The sequence below is a fragment of the Tursiops truncatus genome, chromosome X (assembly GCF_011762595.2).
Source record: "Tursiops truncatus isolate mTurTru1 chromosome X, mTurTru1.mat.Y, whole genome shotgun sequence".
Classification (NCBI taxonomy): Eukaryota; Metazoa; Chordata; class Mammalia; order Artiodactyla; family Delphinidae; genus Tursiops; species Tursiops truncatus.
In genome coordinates this window covers 41,405,361-41,418,415 of record NC_047055.1, presented here as the reverse complement: position 1 = coordinate 41,418,415, position 13,055 = coordinate 41,405,361, and the positions used below count along the sequence as shown (strand labels likewise).

The 13,055-nt window shown below is 45.5% G+C and overlaps 1 protein-coding gene across 1 annotated transcript in view; it reads right to left on the bottom strand.

Moving 5' to 3' along the window:
• Nucleotides 1-791: 791 nt before the first annotated feature.
• Nucleotides 792-13,055, bottom strand: part of GLRA4 (glycine receptor alpha 4) — a 31,671-nt gene continuing 19,407 nt past the window's right edge. Inside the window, exons 8-9 of the mRNA XM_019949428.3 lie at nucleotides 9,152-9,301; nucleotides 792-3,738 (exon numbers count right to left, since the gene is read on the bottom strand). Of these exons, the coding sequence (XP_019804987.1) occupies nucleotides 3,448-3,738; nucleotides 9,152-9,301 (441 nt within the window). The 3' untranslated portion in view covers nucleotides 792-3,447. The remainder of the gene's footprint in view (nucleotides 3,739-9,151; nucleotides 9,302-13,055) is intronic.

Sequence of the window (13,055 nt, the reverse complement as noted above, 5' to 3'; positions counted from 1 at the left end):
TAGAAATGTGGTATATAATAGGTCATATGAAAAGTCATGCTTTCATTCTACATATACATACTGAGCATTGCTATGTACCAGGATCTGTGTGGGTTAGAAAGTTGTGTAAGATGCAGTCCCTGCCCTCAAAGAGCTTGTTCTACATTTCTTCCATTGAGCAAGGGATAATACTAGCTGGGTTCCTAACCCCTTGGTGGTTCCCATGTTTGGCTGATTTGTTTTTCACCAGCAAAGCAGCCTAGGAAGATCTTTAATCCCAACATAGTGAATTTGAATTTAAGATTTTGACAGCCCAAAATGACAAGATATTAATAATAATTACAACATTGATAATAGTAAACTGAGAATGGTGAGAGGCAAGTGGGGACACATGTAAAGGTTCCTAGGAGGTGATATGTTCTGGACTAAGTTGGGATATTTGCATGGCTCAGTGAAAAGGAAAAATAATGTTAACAGTCAACATTTCAGCTAGAAGAGTGTCAATTCTTTGGTGACAGGTGGGGAAAGAGGCTTATGGGAGAAAGTAAAAGGAATAAATTTTATTCACTACCTTTCTTCAACATAGAAAATTAAAAAAAAAGTATGACTGTGAAATTTGGGAGAGCAAGTGGCCCTGCTAGTGGATTGAGAGGAAAGAGGAAGACAGACCACTGGCTCTCCAAAGAGCAGAGCAAACTGAAGAGAAGATGAAGGCGCTGATAGCCTCAACAACAACTGAAGAAATAAAGCCCTTTCTCTGGAAAAACATATGTATAAAATATTTAACTGACATTAAATATTAAGAATTAATGAAAACACCAAAACACTTTATTTATGTAGGAAGTTTTTCCCCTTTAGAAAATATACTGTTTTAAAACTTAAAATCATTTCATACGTGATCCAGGGAGAAAGCAGTGTGGATCTCTAGCGGTGAGTACTATCAGAATGAGGTAGATGGAAATGACCTCCAAATGAGTCTCTTATATTGCCTCCTGCCAACTCACTGTAAGAAGGGTCAAAGTTCAAGAATTCCATGATTGGAATGGATTGCTAGGTGTCAGACACTTCTAGTGAGACCCGCACCCCCCACCAAACTTGTGTGGGAAGGGTGAGGAAAATGAAAGCTGTTTGCACCGAATTCTGACACCCTGTGTCTCCCTTCTCCACTTGCTAGCTCCAATGGGGAGGGAGAGTACCTTCCACCTGGCATTGCTTCTGAGTAGCTTTGTGAACTCCTTTGGGCTATTATGTTGGCTGGTACTTTGGCTTCTTTGGCTCCCAGCACCAGCTGATGCCCTGAGCTGAGTCCCAGTTGGGCAGGCTCTATTGCTCAGTGCTATAGCTGTCTCCAGAGCATTGTTCGTGAGACTTCCAACAGGGCAGATTTGTGCAGTTGACCCATCTGGACAAGGTCTATAACAAGTAGAGCTCTGTGCAATAAGCTCATCTCCATAGTCCACCCCCCCCGCTACCCCCGCCTTCGGGCTGCAGCAGCCTGACACCCCAGCCCCACCATAGAGAGTATCAAAGAGATACTCTCTGCTCCTTTCAAAGGGGTATTGCTTGTGGCCTCTCATTGATTGGCACTACCTGGGCAGAAATGGGAAAACAGGGATTCTCTGCCCTCTCAATTTAATCTCCTTTCTTTAGCCAGTCCTTTAGTTTTAAATCTCCTTGGCCACCAGAGTCATAATTAATATTTTCAATAAGGTTAATTTCTGGTCCAGCTACCCTGATCAGCCCAGAATGCTCTCCTCAAAGCCAAGAGACAAGAAGAGTATCTCAGTGAACAGGAAAAAGCAGCCAAGCTCAATAGGAAAAAAAGGGGGAAAGAAGCTGAGCTCTTGGTTTGACTATAGGATTTGCTTTGGTCTTTGGATTTATTGACTTTCCATTTTGAACACCGTTTTGAGAAAGGGAGTAGAGGAGGGAGGGGAAACGAGGAAGATGAGAGAGAGAAAAAGAGAGAGAGAGAGAGAGAGAGAGAGAGAGAGAGAGAGAGAGAGAGATTAGACTCACATAGTTAATTATTGTAGGTCCAGAGAAAAAGTCAAGATGTTAGAGATCATTTGATCACGTCTGTCTTCCAGTTGTTTAGCTCAGCACTTTAATCTTCCCTTTTTCAGTTCTTCACAGTGGGTCATTTCAAGGGACTCAGAGTACCAAGCCCATGCTTCCCCATGTCCCAGTGGTATGTCAGGCCTGAGATGAGCCCTTCACACCCCCTCTATTCTGACATTTCTGATAGCTTCAACTGACTGCTTCCCCTCCTCACTGTGGAAGGAGAAAGGAAGCAAGAGAAGGATTAAGAAATAACTCCAACCTTCTAACTTCCACAACTCCATCCTGAGATTGGCCAAGTCAATATTTGTCCAGGATAGGGGTCCTCTATATACCTAGTTCCTCCCTCCTTTAGGAACCTTGAAGCCCACTTTATCCCAGACGAGGTTACATGGCACTATTATATGCTCACTAAAAGGAGCAAGTTGGAAATGAGGGGTCCTGGGAAATAAAGAGACTTTGGAGAAAAAGAAGAAACAAATAAAAGCACAGCTAACAGAAGACTCCCTGAGGACAGTTTCTGTATTGTACTCCTCCTAGGTCCTACTGCTTTGGATTTCACTTTTCTTAAAAGGTTTCTAGCATCGCTGAGTAACTTTCTTGAAGACCAAGCATTTTTCTCTTTTTATACTCCATACCAGTCAAACACACCCTGCTGCCATGTTAATTAGTTAGGGAATAAAACAAATATTTCTGAGACCAGGAAATTCAGGTAGATCTGGAAGGGTGGTCTCTCTGAGAGTCCAAGATTTCTGACCTCATTCTGACAGTATTGAGCTTCCAAGGAAGCTTGAAGACCTCTCTGTTGGGTCATATAGCAATGCCCTACCCCAGTGCAGCCGATGACTGTTCCAACCTTGCTGAGAGGTGGGGAATCTATCCCCTTGCCTTCCTTCCACAGTCAAGGAAACCTGACTGGGTCACACAGGACAGCACTTGTGGATGGGAAAGACTCCCTATTTGAGCCTGTGGTAGAAGGTACAGAGGGCACAGTAAAGGTCAGGCTCTGGGTGGGACGTGGCAGGGCAAAGATTGGTACAGATTAAGATGACAAATGCCAGAATCTGGTAGCAGTGGTCTGAATAGTCTCCACCAGAGAACTGAAAAACAGAGAAGCTCCTGTCAGGGAAGAAGGTCATCCTGGCCCCAAGAACATGTCCAAACCTTACTCTCATGAGAAATGGGATAGTATGGAGAAAATCTGAATTAGGTAGGTAAGCCATCTTTCTAAGTAAAGCCACCATTGGCACCCTGCATTGTAGACCCACATGGCTTTTGGATTGGCTGTTGAAGTTCTGAGTGGGAGATCAGGGAGGAACTGTTCAAGCCTTTGATGGAATCTAATGCAGGGGGAAAGCCCACCCAGGAGGAAGCAGGAAGCCAAGAGCTGGACTCTTTAGCTCCTATTCACAGTGCCTGGTGGATATCTTCTGACCGTAGCACTTTATAGACAACCCAGTAGAAGATGTTGAAGATGAGGAAAGTGAAAGGGAAGACAGCCCGGGAGATGGTGTCAATCCTCTTGGCCTGGTCCACGTAGAGTTTCCGCATGTTTTCTCCTTCCCTTAGAAGAGGGGCTGGAGGTTGGGGGCTATAAATGCCAGAACCTTCCACTGGACCTCCATCCCTTGCCTGCAGGCAGTGGCCCAGGCCATAGCCACGGAAATAAAGGCGACTTTCTCGGGTGATATCTTCCTCCTGGAATTACATGGAAGAAAAGGCAGAATTTGAGGTCACAGCTCTAAGGCAGAGGAATAGAGACCAGGCCACACAAATATCTCAGGTGGTGCTATGCAGACAGGGTGGCTGGGTACACAGGCCCACTGCATGTTTTTTTATGACCACAAAACTACTCATGAGCTAGATGTATGTTAAGCAGCTATATGTGGTATGGATGGTATATGTTATGATTCCATTTGCAGATAAACCCCGAGCGGCCTTTTTAAAATGCATAACATCATTTAGAGCCATCTAAAACTCAGTGAAGTGCCACCTCACCGCAAGAGGGACATCTCAATGTCAAGTTATCTCTGACGGGTAATAAATAGAATAAACAGAACAATGAAACCTTTAGAAAGCACAGCTGAGATATTTAGACTTGGGAACTTGACTTTAATGACTTCCAAAAGCTGCAAAATTAATTCTGCTTGTACATAGTATCTTAACAAAAATGTTTATCTCGACTTAAAGCTGAAAATTCCAAAAGTTTCAAATAACCTAGTGGGCTATCTGAATTATCGTAAAGGTGATCATGCTCTTGCAGATACGTGTGCTTCTAGGGTAACATTTATTACCCAATACACATTCCATTCATGTACAATATATGCATTCTGATGAACACATTAACACTGAAGAGGTAAATTTTTATATAAGCATTAAGCAATGTAGCAGACTACACAAAGTTTGTCTAATAAATGACAGCTGAAAATCTTAAGTAGCTATAACACAGCTGAGAGCCAGAAGGTAAGGCCACAAAGATAGATAGAGATCTAGAGAGAGATGGAGAGGGAGAAGGAGAGGGAAAAGGAGAGAGAGAGAGAGAGAGAGAGAGAGAGAGAACCAAAGCCCCTGAGTGATTAACAGAGAGAACTTTACTCATATAAGAGCCTTTCAGGGCCCCACTCAGAGCCTATTTACTCTTGGTTTCTATATAACCCAAACCTGCCCAATTTTGGCTACTTCTAAAGGACATACTGCCATCAAAAGTAGTGGTTCACAGCCTGGAAATTAGACAGAGGACAGGTAAGTATATACCAAAACCTAGAAATACTTCATTCAAAGATGGTTATAATTTTGTAAAGTATTGATGTTTACAGGAGTAAAAGCTTCAGCTATGTAAGAAATAACCTGAAGCGAAATGCCCCCTTGTGGGATGGTGCCAACTATCTTCTCAGTTTGTCCAGGGCTGAGGGCTTCCTGAGACTAGGGCTTTCAGTACTAAAACAGAATAAGACACATGTATGTTGAATGGATGTGACAGATATACATAAAATGTAGATAAAAGTAGATTTTACACATGCTATGCAGTTAGAAGGACATCATAGGGTGTTTATAATGAGATCTCTGTAGCTATAGTAACCCACGGAAAAGTGGTTTAATCGATGAGATGTTGGTGTGGTGGGCCCCAGTGAGCCTTGATTATGACAGCACTAGAAGGCCTAGCCTGTCACTGGGCATCAGAGGCAGACAAGCTTAGGTCAGAGATTTATCAACAGATTCCACCTCTTTCTCTGCTTCCTGTGGGCTCATAGTACAGACCTGGGAAAGGGCATCGGTCTTGCTCACTGCTGTGTCCCCAGTGCCTAGCACAGAGCTGGCATCCAATAGGCACCCAGTAGACATTAGTTGAATGAATGAATGGACTGATGAACCACATGCCTCAGAGTAAAGGACAGGGAACGGCTTTGTTCTCATGAAGCCAGCCTCCTCTCAGGATCTCAGACTGAAGAGTCTACTCAGAAGAGAATCTTAGCTACAGAGTACTTGGCAGGAAAAGCAATTACTCCTTGCCCCACCGCTGCACAAGGGCGTGATGCCCTTCGGCCTTTAGAAAGAGTGGCACCTTTGGCATAGAGAAGGGTCTCTCTAAGTTTGCCCACCAGAGAGCCTTGCTATTCAATCCTCGATTTTTCCAGTCTTTGTGAAGAGAGTTGTACACGTGTAGGCCAGAGGCAATTCACTCCTGTGGTGGTGCTTTGACCCTGAGTTGTTGTGGTGAGGCAGCCTCAGTTCTCTCCTGAAAGTTCTTTACATAACCTGTCACCACAGGCCTTGGCTCACCTCATCTGTATTCTGTAATTCATTTTCACACTGTTTCTACCAGAGAGGTTGTGCTGGACCCATTTTATAGATGAAGAACTAGAGGCAAACAAAATATCTCCTACATAAGTGAACAATGAGGGGGTAAATAAAATGATTTTTCGTTTTGCTTTCCAGTTCAGAGTCCCTCAGACTCCCTGTTCCCTGCTGCTCATCCTGATCCTCTCAGCTCTCCAGCCAGAGGATACAAGCATGGAATATATTTGTTTGCAAAAATCTCTGAAAGAGAAAGTTGAATCCAACTGCTCTTTCTGTTTCTATAGATCTAATTATTTCCCCTTTTCTCCAATCACAGTAAATCTAAAGGGAATTATTGGGAAATATTCCAAGGCTGGAAAAAGCTATTTCACACAGGAGAGAAAATATGGCCAATAGAATGTCATCCTTGGCTCTTTTTAATTTTAACATGTTGCACCACTTGTAGTTGGGGGAGCAAACATGAGTGGCCTAAAATTCAAGGGTGGGGATCCTGGATTTGGGTATTACCTATTTAGGCGAAATTCTGAGGGGTGTGTGTGTGTGTGTGTGTGTGTGTGTGTGTGTGTGTGTGAGGGACAGTGGAGGCTTAAACTCCACTTTGTGGCTTCCATGGCTGTTGAAATAGAACATTTCTGTGGCAGATATCTATAGGGGAGGAGGGCTGGGGAGCTAGAGAGGAAAGATATTCCAAAACCAAGCTGAGGCGGGAATGCACGGTGTGGAGATGGGAAGGGGGGATAGATATTGAGTGATATATATTGAAGTGAGAGAGGAAATTGGAGAATGGGGGAGGGTCTTGGGGGATGGAAAGAGGCAAGCAGGGTTCTGGGATCAAGCGCCTGAGAGGATTTGGCAATATTTTGAGATTTCTTCCATTTCTCAAGTTATTCTAGTGATAATGGTAAGGCTCTTTCTCTTTCCATCTTGAAAGAGAGCCCTTGCCAATCAGCCTGCAAAGGTTGGTGGAGTAGATTCTGTGGCTGCTGTGTCCAGAACCTGGTGCCAGGGCCTGTTGAGATTATAAAAAAGGAGAGACAGACTCTTCCCTGTGGGGTTTCTAGACTAGCTGGGAAGACAAAGTGGAAATGTCTGGGGGAAAAAATTGAGCTATTGGATTGCCCAAAAACCCGAACGAACTTTTTGGCCAAGCCAATATTTTTAGACCGTGACATGGAAGGAGATCACCATGCTGTGGAGATGGGTGGTTGAGGAGAGATTTGAGAAGAACAGAATGAAGTCTGGAGCTGGGTGAACAGCTGGCTGGCTTCTAGAATACTCCTAACTTGTTCTTGACTAAGGGATCCCTGAAAATCATATGGATTCTCTCTCTCCCTTAAGAGGGCTCCACTCAAGACTAAAAACTGCTGCTCTAGCTGGAACAGCAGGGCCCAGAGAGAGGTTCTAGAAATGGATTAACCCTGCATCAACTTTTTCAACCTGCTCAGTGACCTCTAGGATTCTGCTACATTTCTTCTGGGATGGCAGTGGCTTTAGGAAACTCAAAAAGGGATAGGACTAATGGCACAGGTTTTGGTTTTCAGGTTTTATTTATATTAATCATAAGCCCAGTCCACTTTGAGGCAGGATCCAGGTGCCTAAGCAGGGCCCAGGCTGATGTTATAACTTCGCAAATATTGAGCACGGGTTATGACAGACTTCATTATGAAATCAGGATCACCCTATACATGACCAGGAGGGGATAGGCTGTGGGCAGTTGGAGGTTGGAGAGGTGCAGGGAAGGGGGCGGGACTAGTGTCAACCTGGAGTAGCTCTACAGTAACTGCAGCAGTCTTCTGTTGCCGGGACACCCACACAGGCAATCTAACTGGCAAAAGGACTCTGGAACTGGTTGGCAGCCTGCTCTTCTTTCCCAAGGTAGGCATTGAGAAGGCATCAAGATAAAAACCCCTATAAAGATAAGATTTTGGTACCTGCGGGCAGGCTTGACACAGCTAAAAAGGAGGTGGGGACAGTTAGCTTAGAAAAGGGTGCATCTACTTTTCTTGCCCTTCTGCCAAGTCCATATATTTTTTCTAAGTCTCAGCATTGGATAGGAAGGCTTTTAGGTCTCTTGAAGAATCGGTCCTACTCAAGGAGATGTAGTTATGGATCAATCCACTAGAGGGCGGGTTTCCCAGGACACAACTCAAGGACTGAAGCCAGGCAAGAACTGATAAATTCTGACAAACCACTAGATGAGGCAGGAGCCCTGCCCTCAGCAGAAAGGGACCTTAGCAAGGAACATGAAATCCCGGAGGATAATTTTAGTGCAGACATATGGTAAGGGTACTCCAGGAGCAGCTGAAGTGGGAGGTGGGATGTTAAGAAGAGAGAAGAACCTTAGTGCTACAGTGGCCCCGACAGGCTAGAGCCAGTGGGCTTAGATAGAACATTGTTTCCTCTCCCCCAAGAGGTCATATGTGCCTGCCGCTTGGCTTTGGAGACTCCAGATAAGGCAGAAAACAAGGAGTCAGAGCTCATGACAGGCCAGAGCTCTGTGTGTCTGATGATTAAGTGACCAGTATGTAGCTCAGCAAAGGCTTTTAGCTTTGCTCATAATTGGGCACTGGCTTCTGTGAGAGTGGCCCAGGCACCTCTGTTGTCACGGCAACATACCTAGCACCTATGGTCTGGGTAACGGTGGGGAGGAAGAACTGCCTCTGTTGTCATGATGACAAAATCCCTGCTCTATTTCCCCAGGTGATCACTCTACTGTAGAAGAAATGGGGTTAACAAACAAGAGCGAGGGAGAACAACAGCTCATGCCCAACAACTCTGATGCGCCCAATGAAGATCAAGGTGAAGAAATCCAACAGCCAGAAGAGGCAAGTGGTGGTTTTTCAATTCCAGTTTAGTTATGGGGACCCTTTTATAATGCTCCCCTAGAAAGGCAACAATGCCTGATCTGAATTCTTAACCACCAAACAGTATATGACAACTTGGGGTACCTTCCTCCTGGGTGGGAGGAGAGTCAGGAGCAACCACTAATTATTCTCAAAGCAATCTCATGTTAACTAACTTGACAAGGTTCTAATATTGGCTAACATTTTTTCAGTGCTTACTATGCCCATGCTCTTAATCAGTCTGCTAGACTGCCCTACAGGAATTAAGGTCCCATTGGACAGAAAAAGAAATAGAATCAAAGAGGTTAAAGTACTTAGCTTATTTGTGACCAGCTTGGGACTAGAATCCAGGGTCCTGATTGCCTGTCTAGTCCTTGCAGCCTAGGTCAAGTCTTGGTTTGTGGGAGGAGTAGTAGGGAGGAAGGAGTCCAAAGGAGAAAGGAAGTGGGCCCCTCCCTAGTTATACTCACCATGCGTTGGCACCTCTGCCTTCTTCGAAGTCGCATGAATTCCTTATGCTGACGGGAGACAAAATTGACAGCAGCGTACTCCAGCAGGGCAGCGAACACGAAGAGGAGGCACACAGCCATCCAGATATCAATTGCCTTCACGTAGGACACCTGCAACATCCACCAATGGAGCAGTCAACTTTCCAGGAGTCCTTCCATGGCCTGTCCAGTGAGTTGCCAACCCATATCAACTGCCTGCTGTTCTTCAGTTTTATCCTGAATTTATTCTGGTTTTTAAAGAAGCTTCCCATGATATATCCCATTGTCTGAAGGCCCATGTCAAAGAGATCGGGCTACCCATCATCCTTCACCTCTCTGCCCTCTCCACCCTCCTCTTCCATCTGCCTTTCCTCCCTACACTTCTTTTCCTTTCTTTCTTTCTTCTTTCCTTACTTCTGCTTCTGCTTCTTATTATTCTTTTCACTCTTGTCTTCTGATTCTTTTCCTTCAATAAAAAGCAATGAACATGAATGCTGTATTTGTTTGCCTTCTGTTCTCTCCTAGGGTCAACACAGCTGTGGTGGTAATTGGGTGGGGTGCGTTATTCCCATGTGAGACACATGAGGACATTGGAGGCCTTGAGGGGAAAAATCTTAGCCAAGATTACCCAGTGAGAAGATAGCAGTAGGGCTTGGGGATCCTGGGCTTTCAATTCAGTGGTGCTGCCCTTTACCTAGGCTGTAGTATCAATATCAGACTAGGAGGTCCTTCCTTTCCTTCCTCCAACCCTATTCTTCCTTGACCTTGTGATTTTTTTCCTGCTGTTCTTTGTGAGAGACCCTGGTGGGGATTTGAACTGAGTGGTGAGTGAGTGCCTCATGTCTTACAATGAAGAGCAGAACAGGGCAGGGATCCCAATGGAGTGTACAAATCACCGCCGGCTATGGATGCGTCTCTCATTTCAAGGCACTGCTGGCTTCTGCTTATCCATTCCTTAGTGCTCTCCTCTACTACCTGCCTTGGTAGCCTTTAAGTACAGTCAGCCCTCTGTATTCATGGGTTCTGCGTTTGAGGATACGAAGGGCCTAATGTAAGGGACTTGAGCATCTGCTGATTTTTCTATCTGCAGGGGGTCCTGGAAGCAATCCCCCACTGGTACTGAGGGATGACTGTACTTTTCTCTCCCATTTCCCTTGTGAAGAGTGAATGCTCACTTCTCCTGAAGCAGGGTTGTGGCTGGGTGGGACCAGAAGGGAGGCCAGAGCTCAGGTTTATGAAGTCCTTTCACTTCCTCAATCAGATCACCTCCGTACATTGTTTTGAGCAGCTGAGCTCACCTTATGGGGCTCCCCAGCAGGAGTAGGACTAATGACAGGCAACTTTTTTCATCAGCCTCTGCTATGTTGGACAGTGAGGTTGCTGCAGATTCCAGGTAAGGAGCAGGTCTCACTAGAGAAATCTTCCACCTCAGTGGTTCTTAACCAGGGCTGACTCCCCCCAACCCCACCCCACCAGGGGCCTTTCAAAATGTTAGGAGACATTTTTGGGTGCACAATTTTGGGGTGGTGCTGGCAACTGGCATCTAGTGGGTAGAGGCCAGGGAAGTTGCTAAATATCCTACAGTGCATAGGACAGCCCCTCCCAACCCACACATTAAAGAAAAATTATCTCACCCAAAATGATGATAGTGCTAAGATTGAGAAACCCTAGGAAGACACTGGAACTCACCAAAAAAGATACCCCACATCCGAAGACAAAGGAGAAGCCATAATGAGATGGTAGGAGGGGCGCAATCACAGTAAAATCAAATCCCATAACTGGTGGGTGGGTGACTCACAGACTGGAGAACACTTATACCATAGAAGGCCACCCACTGGAGTGAAGGTTCTGAGCCCCACGTCCGGCTTCCCAACCTGGGGGTCCGGCAACGGGAGGAGGAAATCCTAGAGAATCAGACTTTGAAGCCTAGTGGGAATTGATTGGAGCACTTTGACAGGACTGGGGGAAACAGAGACTCCACTCTTGGAGGGCACACACAAAGTAGTGTGCGCATTGGGACCCAGGGGAAGGAGCAGTGACCCCAGAGGAGACTGAACCAAACCTACCTGCTAGTGTTGGAGGGTCTCCTGCAGAGGCGGGGGGTGGCTGTGGCTCACCGTGGGGACAGGACACTGGCAGCAGAGGTTCTGGGAAGTACTGCTTGGTGTGAGCCCTCCCAGAATCTGTCATTAGCCCCACCAAAGAGCCCAGGTAGGCTCCAGTGTTGGGTTGCCTCAGGCAAAACAACCAACAGGGAGGGAACCCAGCTCCACGCATCAACAGTCAAGCGTATTAAAGTTTTGTTTTATTTTTTTTGTGGTACGCGGGCCTCTTATGGCCTCTCCCGTTGCAGAGCACAGGCTCCAGATGCGCAGGCTCAGCAGCCATGGGTCACGGGCCTAGCCGCTCCACAGCATGTGGGATCTTCCCAGACCGGGGCATGAAGCCATGTCCTCTGCAATGGCAGGCGGACTCTCAACCACTGCACCACCAGGGAAGCCCCGTGAATTACAGTTTTATTGAGCTCTGCCCACCAGAGCAACAGTCAGCTCTACCCACCACCCGTCCCTCCCATCAGGAAACTTACACAAGCCTCTTAGGTAGCCTCATCCACCAGAGGGCAGACAGCAGAAGCAAGAACTACAGTCCTGCAGCCTGTGGAATAAAAACCACATTCACAGAAAGATAGACAAGATGAAAAGGCAGAGGGCTATGTACCAGATGAAGGAACAAGATAAAACCCCAGAAAAACAACTGAATGAAGTGGAGATAGGCAACCTTCCAGAAAAAGAATTCAGAATAATGATAGTGAAGATGATCTAGGACCTCGGAAAAACAATGGAGGCAAAGGGGCTTCCCTGGTGGCACAGTGGTTGAGAGTCCACTTGCCGATGCAGGGGACACGGGTTTGTGCCCCCGTCTGGGAAGATCCCACATGCCGCGGAGCAGCTAGGCCCGTGAGCCATGGCTGCTGAGCCTGCACGTCCGGAGCCTGTGCTCCGCAACGGGAGAGGCCACAACAGTGAGAGGCCTGCATAATGCAAAAAAAAAAAAAAAAAAGAATGGAGGCAAAGATCGAGAAGATGCAAGAAATGTTTAACAAAGACTTAGAAGAATTAAAGAACAAACAAACAGAGATGAACAATACAATAAGTGAAATGAAAACTACACTGGAAGGAATCAACAGCAGAATAACTGAGGCAAAAGAACGGATAAGTGACCTGGAAGACAGAATGGTGGAGCTCACTGCTGCAGAACAGAATAAAGAAAAAAGAATGAAAAGAAATGAAAACAGCATAAGTGACTTCTGGGACAACATTAAACACAACAACATTCGCGTTATAGGGGTCCCAGAGGAGAAGAGAGAGAGAAAGGGCCAGAGAAAATATTTGAAGAGATTATAGTTGAAAACTTCCCTAACATGGGAAAGGAAAGAGCCAGGAAGTGCAGCGAGTCCCATACAGGATAAACCCAAGGAAAAACATGCCGAGACACATAGTAATCAAATTGGCAAAAATTAAAGACAAAGAAAAATTATTGAAAGCAGCAAGGGAAAAATGAAAAACAATATACAAGGGAACTCCCATAAGGTTAACAGCTGACTTCTCAGCAGAAACTCTACAAGCCAGAAGGGAGTGGCATGATATACTTAAAGTGATGAAAGGGAAGAACTTACAACCAAGATTATTCTACCCAGCAAGGATCTCATTCAGATTCAATGGAGAAATCAAAAGCTTTACAGACAAGCAAAAGCTAAGAGAATTCAGCACCACCAAACCAGCTCTACAACAAATACTAAAGGAACTTCTCTAAGTGGGAAACACAAGAGAAGAAAAGGATCTACAAAAACAAACCCAAAGCAACTAAGAAAATGGTCATAGGAAAA